The sequence below is a fragment of the Hemiscyllium ocellatum genome, chromosome 17 (assembly GCF_020745735.1).
Source record: "Hemiscyllium ocellatum isolate sHemOce1 chromosome 17, sHemOce1.pat.X.cur, whole genome shotgun sequence".
NCBI classification, from domain to species: Eukaryota; Metazoa; Chordata; class Chondrichthyes; order Orectolobiformes; family Hemiscylliidae; genus Hemiscyllium; species Hemiscyllium ocellatum.
Window position 1 is genome coordinate 22,066,515 of NC_083417.1, and position 20,802 is coordinate 22,087,316.

The 20,802-nt window shown below is 40.1% G+C and overlaps 1 protein-coding gene across 1 annotated transcript in view; it reads right to left on the minus strand.

The window, feature by feature from the left end:
• The window catches only part of cdh13 (cadherin 13, H-cadherin (heart)), a 1,093,774-nt gene that overhangs the window by 320,498 nt on the left and 752,474 nt on the right, over positions 1-20,802 (minus strand). Inside the window, exon 7 of the mRNA XM_060837989.1 lies at positions 5,164-5,342. Coding sequence (XP_060693972.1) covers positions 5,164-5,342 — 179 coding nt within the window. The remainder of the gene's footprint in view (positions 1-5,163; positions 5,343-20,802) is intronic.

A 20,802-nucleotide genomic window follows, 5' to 3' on the forward strand; every position in this document is an offset into this window, starting at 1 on the left:
TCTCAAAGTTGGAAATATCAAGCTCCATCTTTTATGTTTTTGCCAAGTAGTGAGGCAAGTTTCTCACTAGAGAGCAGTGAAATGCTCATGAAGGGGAACAGTGGCTTGTTAAACATCTTATTGATGCTGCAACTTGTCTCATTCATATTCAACTTCCTACCTCACCAAATGCACTGAACACATTACATGGCAAGCATTCTCAGCATGGAAGTCATGTATGTGGTGCCTTGCAACTTCAGCTCATCACTTGTTCCAAAGGACCTCCATTCTGGGCACTAAGTGATAATATCTCAGGGCACATTCCCAGGGCACCAGCCACATACACTCCATATCACAGACACTGGCATCTGACACGTCCCAGCCTTGAAGAATCCTCACATCACATCTTTAATCCATTTATGGAGACTTCCACACTTCAATTCTGACCCTCGAGCTCCACCATCAACTATCATCTTAATGCTGCTGCAAGGACTCTATGCAGTCAGGGACATGCACCCAGCTCACGGACTCATGGCTGCATCTGCAGGCAGTTCACTGACAGTCTGAACACTCACTCACTCTGAATCTATCCTGGATGCTCACAGCATCCTTTTGATGCCCTGACTTTTTGCAATTTGTCCCATCAGCCAGGTATTCGAAGCTCAAATCACAGAGTACAGTAAGTCAAGGCAGCCAGTGATACCAGCCCAGGAGATTGGACACTATCAATAAGCTGCTTAGAGCAGTCAAATTCAATATGGTCCCACAAAACGACGGAGGAGCTGTGAGTCAGGCAGCCTATCATTTGTCTGGACTCTTTCAGCCCCATTGTGGGCTGCTTTCCTCCTGGAATGAGACCAAGGCAGGGATTAAGGGAGATGAAATTGGATGGCACAGTTGCCATTTTTACTGCAGGTGAGAAGGTGTGCCCATTAAGTCAGGAGGCAAGTAGGCAGCACAGAGACCACATAGGAGAGCTGCGTTCGAGTTGATGGGACTTTGGGAGGGTGACTGAGCGGGGAAGATGTTGAAGGCACTAGTGAGAGTGGAAGAACTTGGGCCTTGGTGGAAGCTGGGTATAGTAGCAGAGAGAGCATGAGTGTGAGGCGTCAGAGAGAAGATGGTGGCAGAGGAGAGAAGGTCCTTGACATTCTTACTGTACAGTTGGTTGTTTCTTCAAAACAGATTAGACTGCAATGACCTAGGTGGCAACATCAGATCAGGCCTGTGGCTGCATCACCCCGTACAGCCTCCAAAACCAAGCTCCCAGGTGCTGCCTGCAAAGTGGGGCACATGTCTCCCCTTGTCTGCTAAAGCCAAGGAACTGTGCATGGCAGCTCTTGACTGAAAATGCTTGACTGGTTGCACACCAGACTCTTAAAGATGTCATAGGGACAAGGGATGCCAGTCTTTCAGCAGAATGGTGAGTTTGGAATGGTGCGTGATAGACAATGGGGATAGAACCAAACGTGAGGGATGTGAAATGTCTGGGGTAGGTAGTTAATAAAATGCATTTAGTCAGATATGGCAAGAAATTTCACTGGACTAGCAAAAAGCTAAACATAACTCACACTTCACCAGAAAAGCTAAAATATTTAGCCTTCAGACAATGCCTTTTCTTACATTTTATTTTGGTCAAGTCAAAATCTGACTGATTTGTTTTCTAATCAATGTTAATACAAATTGTTTACAATGCGTAATGAGACATAAAACCTCAAATGGTAAACCATAACAACATAGAGTCAGAGAAATGTACAGCACAGAAACAGACCCTTCAGTCCAACTCACCCATGCTGACCACATATAAATTTAGTCCCATTTACCAACATTCAGACTATATCTCTAGAAAACCTTCCTATTCATATACCCATCCAGATGCCTTTTAAGTGTTGGAATTGTACCAGCCTCCACCACTTCCTCTGGCAGCTCATTTCATACACACAACACCCTCTGTGTGAAAACGTTGCCCTTTAGGTCTCTTTCAAATCTTTTCCCTCTCACTTTAAACCTATTCCCTCCAGTTTTGGACTCCCCACACCAGGGAAAACACCTTGTCTTATTTACCCCATCCATGTTCATGTTTTTATAAACCTCTATACGGTCACCCCTCAGGCTTCTACACTCCAGGGAAATTAGCCCCAGAATATCCAGCCTCTCCGAATAGCTCAAGCCCTTCAACCCTTGCAACATCTTTGTAAATCTTTCCTGAACCCTTTCAAGTTTCTCAACATCCTTCCTATAGCAGGAAAACCAGAATTGCATGCAGTATTCTAAAAGTGGACTAATCAATGTGTGGGAATCACAGCAAGACCTTCCAACTCCTATACTCAATGCTCTGACCAAGAAAAGCAAATATACCAAATGCCTTCTTCACTATCCTGTCTAACTGAAACTCTACTTTCAAGGAATTATGAACCTGCTCTCCAAGGTCTTTTTGTTCAGCAACACTCCCCATGACCTTACCATTTGGTGTATAAGTCCTGCCCTGATTTGCTTTTCCAAAATGCACCACATCCCAGTTAGCTAAATTAAGCTCCATCTGCCTCTCCTCGGACCATTGGCCCATCTGATCGAGACCCCATTGTACTCTGAGGTAGCCTGCTTTGTTGTCCACTCCACCTCCAATTTTGGTGTCATCTACAAACTTAACTAAATCTCCTATGTTCACATCCAAATCATTTATATAAATGACGAAAAGTAGGGGGCTTAGCATCAATGCTTGTGGGCACACCACTGGCCACAGGCCTCCAGTCTGAAAAGCAACCCTTCACCACCACCTTCTGTTTTCTACCTTCAAGCCAGTTCTGTATTCATATGGCTAGTTCTCCTATATTCTATTTGGTCTAACATTGTTAACCAGTCTATCATGAAGAACTTCATTCAAACGCCTTACTGAAAATCCATATAAATAACATTTACTACTCTGCCCTCATCAATCCTCTTTGTTACTTCTTCAAAAAACTTAAGTTAGTGAGACATGATTTCCCATGCACAAAGCCATGTTGACTATCCCAAATCAGTCCTTTCCAAATACATGTAAATTCTGTCCTTCAGGAATCCCTCCAACAACTTTCCCACCACCGATGTCAGGCTCACTTGTCTGTAGCTCCCTGCCTTTTCCTTACCACTATTCCAGCATTCTCTAATCTACCAGCATTTCCTTTCATCCTAACAGGACCATATTGTCTCTGTACTCTTGTTATCTCATTGTTGAAGACTCCACATTTTGCAGCCAACGCTTTACCTGAAAACATCTGCCCCCAATGAACTTTTGAAAGTTTTTGCCTAATACTGCCAAAATTGGCTTTCCTCCAATTTAGAGCGCTAACCTTTAGATCTGGTCTATCCTTTCCATTGCTATTTTAAAACTAATAGATTCAGGGTCACTGGCCCCAAAGTGCTCCCCCACAGACACCTCAGTCACCAGCTCTACCTTATTTCCCAAGAGTAGGTCACGTTTTCAACTTTCTCTAGTTGGTACATCCACATACAGAATCAGAAAATTTTCTTGCACACGCTTGATAAGGTCTTCTCCATCAAGGCCCTTAACACTATGGCAGTCCCAGTCTATGTGTGAAAAGTAAAAATCCCCTACCATTACCATGCTATTATTCTTACAGATGACTCAGGTCTCCTTACAAATTTGTTTCTCAATTTCCCACTGACTACTGTGGGGTCTTTCATACAATCCCAATAAGGTCATCATCCCTTTCTTAACTCTCAGTTCCACTCAAATAACTATTCTGGATGTATTCCCAGCAATATCCTCCCTAATACAGCCACAAGGTTATCCCCAATCGAAAACACCACTCCCCTTCCCCATCTTGCCCCCCTTCCTCTCCTTCCTATAGCATCTATAACCAAATTCCATTTGTATAGCACTTTTAAAATGGGGAAGATTCCAAGCAGTCCATAGTGGCATAATCAAAGAAATGACCTTCAAGTTAAAGAAGAATACTTTCAGAGGATGTCATATTTGGTTCAAGACTTTACTATTCAGGAATATCTTTCAAGGAGAGGATAAACTCTCCAGAGCACACAGCTTAGATGGTTAAAACTTTGAGTTAGGCAATGGAAAAATGTATCCAAATAAAGACAAAGGTACAGAAGGGTTCAATGGGGTTACAGATTGATGGAGAATATGAAGGAATTTAAATATATGGTTTTGAATTTCAATTCTAAATTGTGCAGGCCAACATCCACTGCGGATTAGTGAAGAAACACATAACCAATGAGTCTGAGTCTGTACCATATAGAATGTGGTCAGTAGAGTTTCTGATGAAGGGCTTATGCCTGAAACATCAACTCTCCTGCTCCTTGGATGCTGCCTGATTGGATGTGCTTTTCCAGTACCATACTTTTTGACTCTGATCTCCAGCACCTGCAATCCTCACTTTCTCCTCTCTGTAATTTTAGCAGAAGTAAGTTGAAGGTAAGTAACATTACGGAGATGAAACTCTGTGGCCTTTGCAATGGACAAGATATGGGATCAAGATTGTGTTGGATACTGAGGCTGTGAACAGTCTTGTTCACCATGAGTCAATGACTGCAAACAGGAATGGAACTGTGAGCAGAGGTACAGAGCTGTTGTTAAGGCTGACATTTGGACTTGGTAATCTTCCACTCAAGACTTACACCAGTCCTTGGCAATTTTGCATTAGTGCAGCACGACATTTCACAGGAAGATGATTACACAGCGAGATGATCTATTCTAGTCATTTACGTTCTGCCAATCTACTGAGCAACATCATGCAGAAGTCAACTTAGTACACTGTATTATCTGACTGAAGAAGAGAAATATGAGGATAAGTACAACTAACATTACAAACAAAACAAATTATATGGTACTCTCGAGATAAATTATATTGTTGAATTAATGTTGCAATTGAACCTCATCAATATTACAGACCTTGTTGTTTTTAATATCTGAAAGACAATGGTTCATCATGAGCAGTGTTACTGATGATTATGGTTTTATCATCTTCATATATTTCCTGTGAATGGGCTTTGTGCTGGAGCTGCTTGCTACATGGCTTTCATTGATTTCTTTTATTATATGAAACAGATCTTTTAATATGATAGCCATATGAAAGAAAAATCTTTATTTAAATCACACAGAGATCAGTTCAACAGTAAAACACTGAATACATAAACACGACAATCAATGATAGACTTTTCACTCACCTCTCGGTCTAAGATTGAAGGTGGCACTACAGTGACAATGTCTCCTTTCTCTGGGTCTATGTAGAACATGTTTGGAGATGGTGTCTCTGGTGTCTGTTTAATGATGCTGTAGCGCAGAACTGCATTGTCTGTATTGGTGTCATCTGCATCAAAAGCTGTCATGCGCATTACTGTAGTTCCTAAAGTGAGAATTAGAATAATAGTTTTACCACATTTTTTACTTTCTGCCATTGTTAACATAATCATTAGAGAGTGCTCTCCAAATATTTTCCTCCTCAGCAGCTGCCTCAGTGCTGTGTATAATAAGGAGGGAAATGGTACTAAGCAAACTGATAGAGCTGTGGGCTGATACACCTCTGAGCCTATGGGTGGCTCAATGGTTAGCACTACAGCCTTGCAGTGCCAGGGACTCAGGTTCAATTCTAGCCTTTGCTTGGAGCTTCCACATTTTCCTTATGTCTGCATCAATTTCCTCTGGTTGCTCTGGTTTCCTCCTACAGTCCAAAGATGTGTAGGTTTGGTGGATTAGCCATGGGAAATGCAGGGTTACAAGGACAGGGTAGGGAGTGGGTCTTGGTGAGATGCTTTTTGGAGGGTTGGTGTAGACTTGATGGGCTAAATGGCCTGCTTCCGCACTTTAGCAATTGTATGAGTCCAGATGGACTTCATCCTAAGCTTTGAAGAGATCGCTAATGTGATAGTAAATACATTGGTATTAATTTTCAAAAAGATTCCTAGATTCAGGAAAGGTTCTATCAGACTATGAAGTTGCAAATATATGTTCTCTATTCAAAAAGGGTGGGAGGTAGAAAATATACAAACAAGGAACAAGAGTGGGTCCCTTGGTACTTTGAGCCTGTTCCACTATTCAATAAAATCATGGCTGATCGGTTTGTAACCTCAACTCTACATTCCTCTATAAATCTGTTAGTCTTCTAACCTCTTGGAAATTAAGAATCCATTTAGCTCTGCCTTAAAATTATTTAAAAATTCTGCACCGACAACCTTTTGAGGAAGACGATTCTAAAGACTCATAATGCTCAGATAATTTTTCTTTTCCTCTATTCTATTTTAAATGGACACTCCTTAATTTTTGAAATATGATGACCAGTTCTAAAACAGGAAACTATAGGCCATTTAGCTTGACATTTGTCATGGAGACATGTTGGAATTGATCACTGAAAAAAATTGTGCACTTAGAAAAACCCAAGATAATCAGGAAGAGTCAGCATAGCTTTAGGAAAGTAGCAACATGGTGACCCAATTTATGACAGTCTTTTAAAGGAGTCCTTCGTGGATAAAAAGGAACCAGACAACTATACAGCACTTAGTTTTCCAGAAGATGTTTGATAAATTCCATATCAAAGTTTATTATGGAAATAAAAGCTCACGGTGTAGAGGGTAACATATTGACTGGTTGACAAAAGACAGAAAATATGAGTAAATGGATCTTTCATTGGCAGGATGTGATAATTGGAGTCCTGCAGAGTGCTCTGCTGGGGCCTCAACATTTATAATTTACACCAATGACTTAGGTGAGGGGGATAATGGCAGCTAAACTTTAAGCCAATATCAATTTAGGTAGAAAAGTAAGTTGTGAAGAAGACACAAAGAAGTTGCAGACCACTGTAGAGAGTTTGAGTGAATGTGCAGAAATCTGGCAGATGGAATTATAATGTAAAAAAAAGTGAAGTTGCTCACTTCGGCAGGAAGAATAAAAAAGCAGAGTAACACTTAATGGAGAATGACTGCAGAATTATGAGGATTATGGGGTTCTGGTGCACGAGTTACAAAACACCAGTGAGGAGGCACTGCATGTAATCAAAAAAGCTAATGGGATGCTGTCCTTTGTCCTAAGAGGAACTGCAGTTCTTCAGTGATACAGGCCTTTGGCGAGTCCACTTCTCAAATGCTGAGCAAAGACTTTTGATTCCTTACTAACGAGATACATAAATGCATTAAGGGCAGACCAGTGGAGGTTTGCTAGGTTGCTATTTGGAATGAATGGGACTTCTTACGATGACAGGCTGGGCTTGTTTTTGCTGGAGTTTAGAAGTGTGAGGGCAGAACCAGAGAACATAATTTTAAAATTAGGGATCATCCTTACAAGAGAGAGAGAGATGAGGAGATATTTCTCTTTCAGAGGGTCGGGCGACTGCCTTAGAGGGGCAGTGCGGGTGGGAACATTGAATATTTTTAAGGAAAAGTGGATACATTCTTGTTAGGCAAGGTAACGAAGGGTTGCTGGGGGTAGCTAGGAAAATGGAATCTGAAACAGAAACTGATCAACGTGATCTTATCAAATAGCTGAAAAGGCGGAGGGGTTAAACAGTACACCTCTGCTCCAATGTTATATGTGTCTCTGTAATATTTGTAAAACTATTCTGAGCACTGCAGATAGTGTGCAAATATCAGCAGCAATCCAGCTTCCCAAACTTCAGGCATCATACATCAGTTTTCCTATTGTCTGTAATTCCTCTAATATGTTACAATATCATAAGGTCTTGGGAGAAAATGTGCACAGTCCAGAGACAATTGCTAATAAGTAACAGAATCATACAACGTCTGGAAGGTTTAATCAATCACGATAGAATGATGAGCCATGGTTCAGTTGGTAATACGCTTGTCTGAGTCAAAGGTTTTGATATACGTTTGATTCCAGGGCCTCAGAACAAAAACTGACACTGAGGGAGCACTGTTTTATTGAATTCTTTGATCGAGGCTGAATTAAATTCTGTTGCTCAGGTGGATGGTAAATATAAAATGACATTAATTCAAAAATGAAGACCAGAGAATTATCTCCAAAGATCTGGTCAATAAATTGGTTATCATTGTTCTTACATTGCAACAGCAATTAAACTTCAAAAGTGCTTCCTTGACTGTGAAGCATGATAACTTTACATGACTAACCGATGTGTCAGAGTGTTATATAAATGCTATTTTTGTTCTTTATAAGTGATTTGCAAATCACTTTCTCCATTCTTTCTTGGGTTTGAAAGTTTTTTTTCAATTGATATATCTGAATAATTGAAAACCTAAATAATTGTTGCCAGCATGATCATAACACGCCACTATAACAATATTCCATTATTTATATATAGTTATATATAGCAGTCCTCATGCACCTAATAACATAAGGAATCCTTTTTTTGTAGCTTGAATACTTTAAGTTCTTTTACTTGTGATTGGAGTTAGTATTCGTCTACTCGAAAGTATAAAGTGCAGCATAACGCTAGAAATGTACACCATTAAACCACAACCTCTGAGTTTCATAAGTTTTGTAATTTAAGGAATAATCTCTCAACCAATTTGTTGGGTATTTTTGATGAGTGAATAGAGAAGGTTAATGAAGGTGATGATGTGGCGTACATGGACTTCCACTCGGCATGGAATTTCACACGACAGATTTATAATGGTCATGAAATAATGAAAGTTAATGACACCATGGATACAAAATTGGCGGACAACCATGAGAAAGCTGTGTTGGATGTATTTTTTGGATAGGAGGAACACTTGAAGATTTGAAGGCGTAAGGAGAAAACTTTTGATGCAAACTTAAGTTGAGAACTTAAATGCATTAAGTGAGGGTGTGGTGGAGGCAGCTTCAATCAAGTCCATTCAAGACGGAATTGGATTCTTATCTGCAAAGGAAGAGTTGGAGTGATACAGGAAGAAGGTGAGAAAGGGGACGTGAGATGCAATGCTCCTTTGGAGACTAGACCATGTACAGCTGGCCTAATGATCTCTTTTTTTGCTGTAACCATTCCGTGATTCTTCAGTCTTCCAATGCTGATACTGTAATCAAGAGTCGGGAATGGCAATTGGGTATCCACCCTGTGGGCAGGTGTGTTAGAAATCTGGGGCAGGATTTTTCTGGCAGTGGCTCAATCGTTAGATCGGCGGCCTCAGAGAACTAGGGACCTGGGTTCAAATCCAGCCCTGGGCAATTGTCTGTGTGGAGTTGGATGCTCTCTCTGCATCTGCATGCATTTTCTTTAATGCTCCGGTTTCCTCCCACAGCCCAAAGATGTGTAGGTTAGGTTGATTGGTCACGCTAACATTACCCTATATTGTTGGATAGAGCTCTTAAGGATAGTGGAATCAAGGGTTATGGGGATAAGGCAGGAACAGGATAATGATTGAGGATGATCAGCCATGATCATAATGAATGGTGGTGCAGGCTCAAAGGGCAGAAAGGCCTACTCCTGCACCTATTGTCTATTGTCCAGCGATACGTAGGCTAGGTGGACTAAGGAGAAAGGGTGATGGGCTAGGTCGAGGTAGGATGCTCTTCAATGTTGGGCTGAATGGTCTCTTTCTGCACTGTAAGGATTCTATGATTTTGTGCAGTTCAAAGTTTGGGAGAAGATTTGTAGCTAGGGTGCTCATTGTTGTGGTTCTGTTTGCCGAGCTGAAAATTTGTGTTGCAGATGTTTCGTCTCCTGTCTAGGTGACATCCTCAGTGCTTGGGAGTCTCCTGTGAAGCGCTTCTGTGATGTTTCCTCCGGCATTTATAGTGATTTGTATCTGCTGCTTCCGGTTGTCAGTTCCAGCTGTCCGCTGCAGTGGCCGGTATATTGGGTCCAGGTCGATGTGCTTGTTGATTGAATCAGTGGATGGGTGGACCTAATATACCAGCCACTGCAGCGGACAGCTGGAACTGACAACTGGAAGCGGCAGATACAAATCACTATAAATGCTGGAGGAAACATCATAGAAGCGCTTCACAGGAGGCTCCCAAGCACTGAGGATGTCACCTAGACAGGAGATGAAACGTCTGCAACACAAATTCCCAGCTCGGCGAACAGAACCACAACATTTTGTACAGTACTGGGAAACAGAAGTTGGGGGTGTTCCAACTCCTAACCTGTCCCTGACGTTTTCAAAGAGGTGAATGGAGTCAGGTTGCATATTGCATTAAGGTACACGGGCAGGCCCACAAAGCTAAACAGTAATTAGCTTGACAGGAATTCTAGGATGTAACGAGGGCACCACGACATGGAGGTTTCCTCTCCCCAACTTGTTTAAACTATAATTAATAAGGTCGTGGCCCTCCATAGGGTTGCCTCTGGCTGCTGTTGCACCCTGGCAGTACGCAATCTGCATGGAATGCTAGTTTGCTCATCCTGATCAGAAGACAAACTATTGGAGCGGCAGGGTGGCTCAGTGGTTAACAATGCTGTCTCATAGCACCAGGGACCTCGGTTCAATTCCCATCTCAGGTGACTGTCTGTGTGGAGTTTTTATGTTTTCCCTGTGTCTGTATGGGTTTCCTCTGGGTGCTCTGGTTTCCTCCCACAATCCAAAGATGTGCAGGTCAGGTGAATTGGCCATGCTAAATTGCCCATAATTTTAGGTACATTAGTCAGGGGTAAATGGAGGGGAATGGATCTGGGTTGTTCTTCGGAGGGTCGGTGTGGACTTGTTGGGCTGAAGGGTCAGTTTCCATACTGCCGGGAATCTATTGAGTCTGCTCTGTGATTAAATGAGAACATGGCTGATCTAATCAACCTCATTTCCATTTTCCTGCCTTTTCCTTATTATCTTCAATTCCATTACTGATTAAAAATCTGTCCATCTCAGTCTTGAATATACTCATTGACCCAGCCTCGACAGCTCTCTGTGGTAAAGAAATGCATTGATTCACTTCTCTCTGAGAGAAGAAATTCTTCTTCATCCCTGTCTCAAAATGGGTGAGCTTTTATTCAGAGATTCTGCTCCCTGGTCCTCGACTCTCCCGAAAGGGGAAGTATCCTTTACGTATCTACCTGTCAAGATTTCGAAGAATCTTACCTGTTTCAATCAAATCGGAACTTAAAATGGATAGAGACAATGAGTGCAGGTCTGTCCTACTCAATCCCTCCTCATAAGATATTGGGTACTTACTTTCAGGCTCCTAAGCAGCTTCCTAACCATGTGGAAAACTTGAGACTAAAAATTCTAATTGACGTCCATTAATTGAACCTAATTCAATTCTAAATTCATTATTTGTCGCTGGGGTGGGGGTTGGGAGGAGAGGTGAGTAAACCAGCCATTCTTGAGCTGGCATCCATTAAAATGACAGACACCAGTAACAATGTTGGGAAACTGCCGTAGCAGCCAGTAACAGTACATTTGGCCCATGTCCTTCTGTCTTCTTGTACCTGATGAGTCTTGAAATTCCAACTCCTGACAGGGGAGCTCTGTTACTATGCTCCATACTCATCACTGTAAGTGAGAGATTAGTGTGTCAATTACATGAAACTATTTTGAAAGAAAAATATGTTCTATAGTCAAAAACATTGAAATAGAGGGCTGATGTTTCACACAAATTGTGTCAATTCTGGCAAATTTCATGTAAAAATGAGGTGAGGAAGAATATCTTCAGCCAGAGGGTGGTTAAACCGTGAAATACATTGCTGCAGAAAGCTGAAAGTCTTCGAGTGCATTTAAGACAGAGGTAGATATTTTCTTGTTCAGTTAGAGGATCAAAGATGACAGGAGGAGGCAGGAGAATGGCTGTAAGAAATATGTCAGCCATGACCGAATAGTGTCGCATACTTGATGGATCCAATGGCTTAACTCTGCTCATATATTTTATGGTCTTATCGTTTCTCTCCATGGTCCCAGCAACATTTCTCACACATGCACCTCACTACTGATGCAACACACCACTATGGTGCTCAGCTCGTCATATTACTCCTCTAGCTGGAGGTGGAAGTACTTGGCACTATCTGAACCTCAGGGGTGCCTGACGCTGGTGCCATTTTTGAGGCCCAGCAGTGTATTTGGTGGCTGTCCAGAGCAGTTCCGGTCAACTGCCTCAGACATGATAGGCAGAGGGAAATTGAAACCCTGCTTTGGGAACAGGGATAGGGAAACGCTGGTGACACTGCCCATGGAACATATCCTAAGACGTTCCTGACAGGGATCCACAATGGAGTTCCAGAAGCAGCAAGTGGTGAGCTGCAGTCACCAGGGTATTGCATGGACTTTCATGTTGGAAATTGTCATCATCCAGTATTTCTCTGTAAGCCAAATAATTGCCGAGCAAAACACTGTTTGCACAAGATAACCATGAAAGCCCAACTGATCAATTCTAAAATGTCAAGCCAAGAAAATAACTGAAATTATGACTGCCATGAATGTCATTTTAAAAAATGCTCCAATATATCTTTTCATTTGACCATTTTGTAAAAGAAAATATCCAGGTATGTCCACAGAACTTGGAATAAATCTATTTTCCACAATCTGTCAAACCTGAAGTCCTTAAAAAAGAGCAATTAGATAATCATGAGGGCATAGATAAGATGAAGGACAAGGGTCTTTTCCCAAGTGGTCTGTTCTATGCTGTGCGATTGTATGCTTCTATGAAGCCTTCACAACACAATCACTGAATTACAGGCAAGTTCACTATTCAACAAGCAACAAAACTCACTATAGAATTACTGAAGATCTCTGAAGACAAGTATGCACTCAAACTAAAAGAGAGAGTCGATAGCCAATCAATGCCAAGAGAAAAAGATCTCAGTAAAATGCTGGCAGTAATAAAGGCAGCTGCAGAAAATGATCAATCTTACAAAATTACTACCATTAAAGTTATTGCAAAAGTTTTAAAAATACTGAAGTTAGATATGGGAACAAATGGATTTTCATGACAGTTTTTAATGGCCTTGTTGGAAAAATGGTCTCCACATGCCTTGGATTGTTTCAAAATTGTAATCTATTTATGGGCATATGGCCATTTAGAGATTTTCTCTCAGAGGACTAACTGGTCCACTCATGGTTCATCAAAAGAAACCTTTGTTCCATTTTCCAACATCTACGAGAATTATAATTCAACAACACTCCATTCAGTAATAACAGCAAATTTCAAAAACGTATTTGTTGAGTGAATGTTGGTTTTTCAGTTGTCTGGATAGCCGGTGTAGATCAGATTTATGCCAACAGCACAGGGTTCAATCCCCATTCCGGTTGGAACTGATTTGGGACCTGTGTCCTTGTCCTACTCCTTGTGGAGATAATCACACAGTCGGGCAGACATGCTTTCAGGCAGAGAACCCTAGAATAAAGATTTATGCTTCATTATAGCAAAACAAAATAATGGTTGTCAGATGCACACCAATACCAGTCAGATAGGGCATAAGTCTTGTTAGAGTCCTGCACATTCCTATGTCTTCATAGCAACATATAAAAGAAACACTGGATACATTCCAATAATATCCCCTCTCTTGACTGTTGCCTGGTAAGTTCTGATGTTGGATTGTATATTTTTGTGTGCATTGGCTGAGAGTAGAGTTGACCTTAGTGGTGATGCTTATAGTTGAACAGCTTCTTCTCTATCATTATCTTGTCTCATGTTTACAAGATGCCTGTTGGTTGATTTGTAAAAGGCCATGAGACTGCACTGGAACATAAGTCAACAGCTTCAGAAGAGTAAGCAGGGAAATATGCACAAAAATGGTTGAAGTTCAATTTATTCTTCACTACGTGGTTACACAGAAAGGATATAAAATATCTGTAAATGCAGAAAAAGGTCATGTCAGATTGCGCAAGAAATATTAACTTAACATTTCCATAAATGTCAAATTTGCGAGGTGTGCTCTGACTTTGACCCAATGTTCTGATGTAGGTCAGCTAGATTTATTACAGTTCTTCATACAAGGCACACTGTTCGAAAACTACAAAGGTCTTGTTCCTTGATGCAATAATATCAAGATTCAACAACCTTGAAATAAGATTGATTGGCAAGGCTTCAAGGACTTCCATGTGGTCTCAGCATCTAGTTAACAAAGTTTCTTAAGTAAAAGCACCAAATGATCTCCATCATAATCACTTGATTTCTCAAAATGATTTGCAGCTAATTAAACATGTTCTGAAGCTTAATGTTTGCTGAGTCTGGCTCCAACATCGAGATTTTGCTTGATTTAACAATACTTAAGTTATCTCCTGTAACATAATGAACTGGATGTTGTGGTCGTGAAGAAGCCAACAGATTTTTATTACAGTTAACCATTATGTTGAAACTGAGCATTCCTCAGATGTACAAGTATATGAGGGCAAATTATTAAGCTTTTAGCTCCAACAAAGGGGCATGTTTCCGGTGATCTAGGTGAAGTGGAGTATGAGATTTTAATACCCTCAGGTGACATGCCATAATGCTCTGATGTCATGAGCGCAGTGATAGTGAGACATAAGGGGTAAGAGCAGAACAAACCATGCAGTCAATTAAGTCTGCACTATCAGTCAATGAAATCATGCCTGATATGATAGTCTTCAACATTACTGCTCTTTTCCCATAACGCTGTATTGCCTTACCGATTAATTACAGCTTTGATTACACTTAGTGACTCAGTCTTAACAGCCCTATGTGGTAAAGTATGCCACAGATTCACTGCACTCAGAGAAGAAATTTCTCCAAATTTCTTAGATAAATAGGTGACCCCCAATACTGAGATTATGCCCTCACCACAAGGGGAAAACCACCTTTCTGCACTTGCCTTGTCAAGCCCCTTAAAAATTTGATATGTTTCAACAAGGCTGCCTCTCATTTTACTAAATTCTAATGAATTTGGGCCCAACTTATTCAACTTCTCCTCATGAGAAGCTTCTTCCATACCAGGATCAGTCCAGTAAAATGTCTCTGGACCACCTCCAATGCCACTATGTCTGAACACAATATAAGGTAATAAACACAGCGGCCAATTTGCGCACACATAAAAAATCCCAGCCAGCAACATGATAATGGTTAGAGACAAAAAGACTGCAGTTGCTGGAATCAAAAATAGACTGGCAGGAGACTGGAAGAACACAACAAGCCAGGCAGCATCAGAAGGTGGAGAAGTTGACGTTTCAGAAGTAACCCTTCTTCAGGACTGGGGGTGATTGTGGGGCGAAGTTGCAGATAAAGGGGGTGGCGGGGGCAGGGTGGTGAAGTGGAAATAGATGAAGACAGGTAGGGGGTACAATCTGGTTGGTCAATGGGAGGAATGAATCCAGTTGGTGGCAGGGAGAAGTTATTTTGTGATATTGATTGAGGGATAAATATTGGTCAGAATACAAGGCATAACTCGCTTGTTTTTGTTTTAATTTGGTCTTTTAGAACCTCCTGGACATGCATTATCACTCCCGAGATGAAGTCAGAATGGACATCCATAGAACAATGTGTACTCATAATTTCATCAGAATCAACTGTCAGTTTAATGAGAGGCTTGTATTCTAACCTCAGTTTGATATCTCACCTGACAGATGGCTACCTCCTGCAGTTTCAAAATCTGAAAATATTTGCTGCTTGTGGAAAAAAAAACACTTCATTCTGGTAAAGTTATGAGTACACAATGTTCTGAGGATATCCTTTCTTTTAATAATTCTGGTTTGAACTTCAGCATTAATAACGCAAACAAAAATCAGTCAGTGGAAGAAATAAAATAGTGGTCGCAGTCTTGAATGATACGCTGTCCACTTCTGAGAATAAGTTACCTACAATTGAAAAATAGGATTTTTTCAGCCAAGCTATTTTTAAATGACAGAGCTGCCTCTTCTCCTGAAGCTACTAATGTATGCAAATTCCTACACCCAACGGTGAAATGTCAATGGCAGTTTTCAGGACCATTTGTCCTTTTGGTAATGAAAAGTTTGTAGTGAAAAGTTTTCCATTTCTTGTTTTGTTCATTTGAGAGGTGGCCCAGTTCAGGACACTTGTAATTTTCCAGATGGATCTATCAGGATGACCAATCTGCTGTTTGCCCCTTTCAGGTTCCATCTCAAACATAATTACTCATCAAAATCCTTCTCCCATTATTAAGCATAGTGACAATGTGATGGGACAGGTAATACAGAGGCATGGACCATTGCTGTGGAAAAAAGATTTGAAATCCCACTGTTATTCTCAATTCAGTAATAAATCTGGAATGAAATGCTTGCAGCATTAAGAATAAACGTGAAATTACCAATTGTCATAAAAGCCTATCCGATCAATAATATTCTTTAGGGAAAAAAAGTCTGCCGCTCTTAATCTCTCTAGGCAATTTGTGAGTTCAGATCCACAGTATTGTGGTTGACTCTTAACATTCCTCTGAAATGATGCAGAGAACCAGTTAATTATGCTGAGCTATGACAGAAAAAGCAGCACTATGCTGTGCTTACGTTACACAGATTCTGGATTAGAGTGGTGCTGGAAAAGCACAGCAGTTCAGACAGCATCCAAGGAGCAGGGAAAATCAACGTTTCGGGCAAAAGCCCTTCATCAGGAATCCTGATGAAGGGCTTTTGCCCAAAATGTCGATTTTCCTGCTCCTCAGATGCTGCCTGAACTGCTGTGCTTTTCCTGCACCACTCTAACCCAGAATCTGGTTTCCAGCATCTGCATGTCATTGTTTTTACCTAGTTACATTACACAGACCACATCAAAAATGGACATGGCTTACCACAACCGTAATAGAGGACAACAAATGATGCCTTTGCCATTGATGCTCATACTCCAAGAATGAATAATAAGGGACAGAAAACAGACTTGGTGAGCTGTATGTCGATGAGCTTAGGCCTCATGGATGGGTTTCAGAAAAACTAATACTTTACAATTGCCCATCTGTATCTTCTCAAGATCCGACAGAAAATCAAGAAATTTATTTTCCACTGTCAAATCATAACAAGAGCTGCTGCATAATGTGGGTAAAAGCCACTTCCAGAGAGTTGGGTGCATATCCTTCAGTCTCTCACCATCACCCCCAATCAAATATCCGGACTATTTCAATGACATAGTCTGCATTAGCACAGAACTTGGTATAACATATCCATTGTGGGACCCAAAATAATTCATGTAAATTCATCATTTCAAAAGGTGCTCCAGAACATTCGGACACAAATGGATTGAGGACCAGCCAATGAGATGGCAACCTATTTGCAAATTAATTCCCAAATGTTCTTTGTATAAATATTGGTCAACCTTGCACTGATAGTGATTAATACAAAATCACATGTACTGAATCACGAAAGTCTTACATCATTGCTGAAGATCATCCGCCAGATCCAGCAACAGATTGGGGATCATTAAACCAACAATTTATGAAGGCTTAATGTAGAAAAGTAGTTGGGCAGTGTGTTACTGGAGATGGATGAAACCAAGCAAGAGGGAAAGCCTAAAAGTCTGACAACACACCTTTCCAGGTTGTCTGAAGGCTGAGGACATGAAATTATCTGGTCCTGATTTCCAGGCTCCCAGGCTAACATGTTTTCCCACCAAATAAATGGTAATGCCAATGCTCCTGCAGAATTGGAGCTGGCAAAAGATGGTTAGCAGGAATCATGAACCAGCACTGCATTTTACAAATTACTTGAAGCAGTATAACAGTCCATAGATCACCTAGCCAAAACATCTCTCCCTGATGAAATAAAGATCACCTTACACAGATGTTGAGGTGGCCTTGTACCACAAAATGTTGCCACAGAAGATACTAACAATAAAAAGCAACACCAATAGACTATTTAGATATAAAGAGATAAAAGCAAGGCTGACAATCTCCCTGTGCTGCACAAAATAACACAAACTGACTTTGGTTGTTATCAGGACATTTGTCAAACAATGCTGCTTGTATCATCTAAATCTAAAGTCACTATTATGCCAATGTTCAACGAACACTAAAATCTTGATGACTGTCTTCAAATACTGGTTGGACTGTGTACTTCTGCTAAATGTCTGCAAACATCTCAGATAAAAAAAACATTGAGAAAGGCCATCCTGCTGTTTGACAATTGCCCTCTACACCTACTTCCAGAAAATCTGCTAATTCAGTAAGGAAACATTAAATGAATTTATCTACTAAATAGTATGGCCTCAAAAATTTAATCTCTTGGTTAAGGCAACATATCAACTTTCAACTGTAATTACAACAGCAAACTGATCAAGAGATTTGGTGATGGTATGGATGACTTAACAACATAACTGATGAAAGTCAGCATAGAAGAGGAAACTGACATATTTGGCCATATCTTGCAAGATTAATTATATCAAAAATCCCTAAAGGGACGGCCTCGGTGCTACATTCCAGACAGAAATCAGTAACAATGATACAGTGATAGCAAATACTTCACTGAAGAAGAAATACATAGAAATGAGAAGATGGGTGTGAACAACAGTGGATTCAATGCCCTTATCGAAACAAACTGAAGCTAAATCAGATATTGTTGGCACCCGTCTGAAAATCAACTTCTACAAAATTGCCAACAGGACAATAGCTGATCAGATATTGGGCATGGAATAAATCTTAAAGTTGTAAACAATGTGTGATGCAGATACAGAGATTAAGTCATTACCATCAGAACATGCAGTCATTCATTCATTACAACCTGGGAACACTGTCAACATTGTCAGCACAAATCAACAGCTCTAACTTCAGAACATCCTAATTAAAAATCAAAAGAACTGCAGATGCTGTAAATCAGAAACAAAAACAGAAATTGCTGAAAAAGCTGAGCCAGTCTGGTAGCATCTGTGGGGAGAAATCAGAGTTAATGTTTCTGAGGAAATTTCTGAGGAAGGGTCACTCGACCCCAAATGTTAACTCTAATTTCTCTCCACAGATGCTGGCGAAAACTGGTACAATTACAACAGTTAAAGGCATCTGGCTGGGTATATGAATGGAAGGGTTTAAAGAGATTTGGACCAAATGCTGGCAAATGAGACTAGATTAATTTAGGATACCCAGTCGGCATGGACAAGTTGGAACAGTCTGTTTCTGTGCTGTCCAGCTGTATGACTCGAAATGAAATATGATTTTTTGGAATTGTTCGCCTTCATTTTGCTTGTCTTATTGTTCTAGCTACTGGCCTGATACTTTTTAAATGATCTTATCATAATATGAACTCATCTGTAATAAGGCTTCAAGATATGGAACTCCTGGACCCTATTATAGTGTAAAAACATACATGACCCATGACTAGTTACACCTATCTGCCACTGTTGAAAATTATTTCATTCATTTCAAAACATTGTAGTCCTTTTCCTCAGAAGGGATTAACCAGCAAATGCTCCCTTCCACACAATATTTTCACATTACCAACAGATTCGAACTGGGTCACAGTATTTTTGAATCTTTTGCATATCCAAATATTGGCACAGCTTAAACAAGCTCAGAATTGGACTCAACATGTATTTGTAGTATACATCAGATTAAAAGGTGACAATTTCCTGTTCTAAACGAGATGAACACCTTTCACCCCAATCACAAAATGTTCAAACAAAACTTCTGTCTCATTTACATAATGAGTATTATTGACCTTTGTACCTATTCACAACAATGTGTTGGGTTAATGCAAGGTTGCAATTACACACATAAACAGTTTCGCATTCCATTCTGCTATTTTTGAGACACTGAACTCGATTTTTTTCCTGCCCTTGCTTCAGTGCATTAGAGCTTTCCAATTCATCTGTATTGAAATGAATTGAAATTTCCCCCTTCCTTTCCCCAATCATTTATCACGTTTTCAACCATAAGCTTCCATTTTCTCATTTCTTTTCTTTACAGTACATTTAAAGACACAACATAATTTTATCCTTCTTTCTGTATGCCTTTTCGTCATGGCAAAGAAATGAGAAGAAACGGGAATTAATTTCTGAGGTGAGAAACAATTCATTTGATATGGAAAATTGATAAGCAAAACATTAATTTGCTGCAAATGATGAAATGTGTGAACTTCTTCAACATGTTAATCAATGTGAAATTGAATGGAGACACTCTGACAGTTAGCTGGACAGACAATATAATTTCGTATCATTTATTTACCATTGTTTTAAATGATACAAATATTGCGATGCCCTTCCCTTGGTGTAAAACAAGTTTCAATACTACCATAGGAAGCACATTACATTGAAACTAGAATTTCCTTAAAATATGCACTATTACAAAATGTGGAGGCAATGATGAAGACATAGCTACCGTCTTTAGAAGCTGAAGCTTTGAAGTTGTGAACTCTAGAGCTTCAACCCTATGCTGTTGTTAAAAATGTACCCATTAGGCAAATGTTATATTTATGGAATTCTTTGTCATAAGAATGTTCCAAGTGAAGCTGAAGTGAACTGGAATCTTAGGTTAGGAGAAAGATCAATAGAGATCCAGTGGCAGACATTTAACAGGATATTATAGAATATTTAAATATTGTTTATTTGTTCAATGAAATGGAAAGAAATAGAAGTAACAATTCCAAGGGGAGTATCCATCATCTGTGGATAAATAAAGTTGTTAAGGAAAAAGCATATATAAAGAGGAATGGTATATTAAATGATTGGTCAGAATTTAAAGAAAGTAGAAAATAGCAAAAGATTAATCAGAAATAAGCAATTTGAGTACGAGAGAAAGCCAACCAAAAGTGTAAAACTTTAAGAGTTTCTACAGGTACCTAAAAAGGAAGTGAGTAACTCAAGTAAACACTTGATGTCAAGGGAGTGAGAATGGTTGTTAATAGTAGACACTAAGGAAATGGCAGATGAAATGAATAAGCATTTTGCTTCTGTCTTCACTATAGTGGATATAAAAACATTTCAGTAATTGCTGTAAATCAGGTGATTGGAGAAAGAGAGCAAACTGGTGAAATTACAATCACCAGGAAAGCAGTACTAAGCAAACAGAAGACGTTATGAGCTGACAAGTCCCACAATTCTGATGG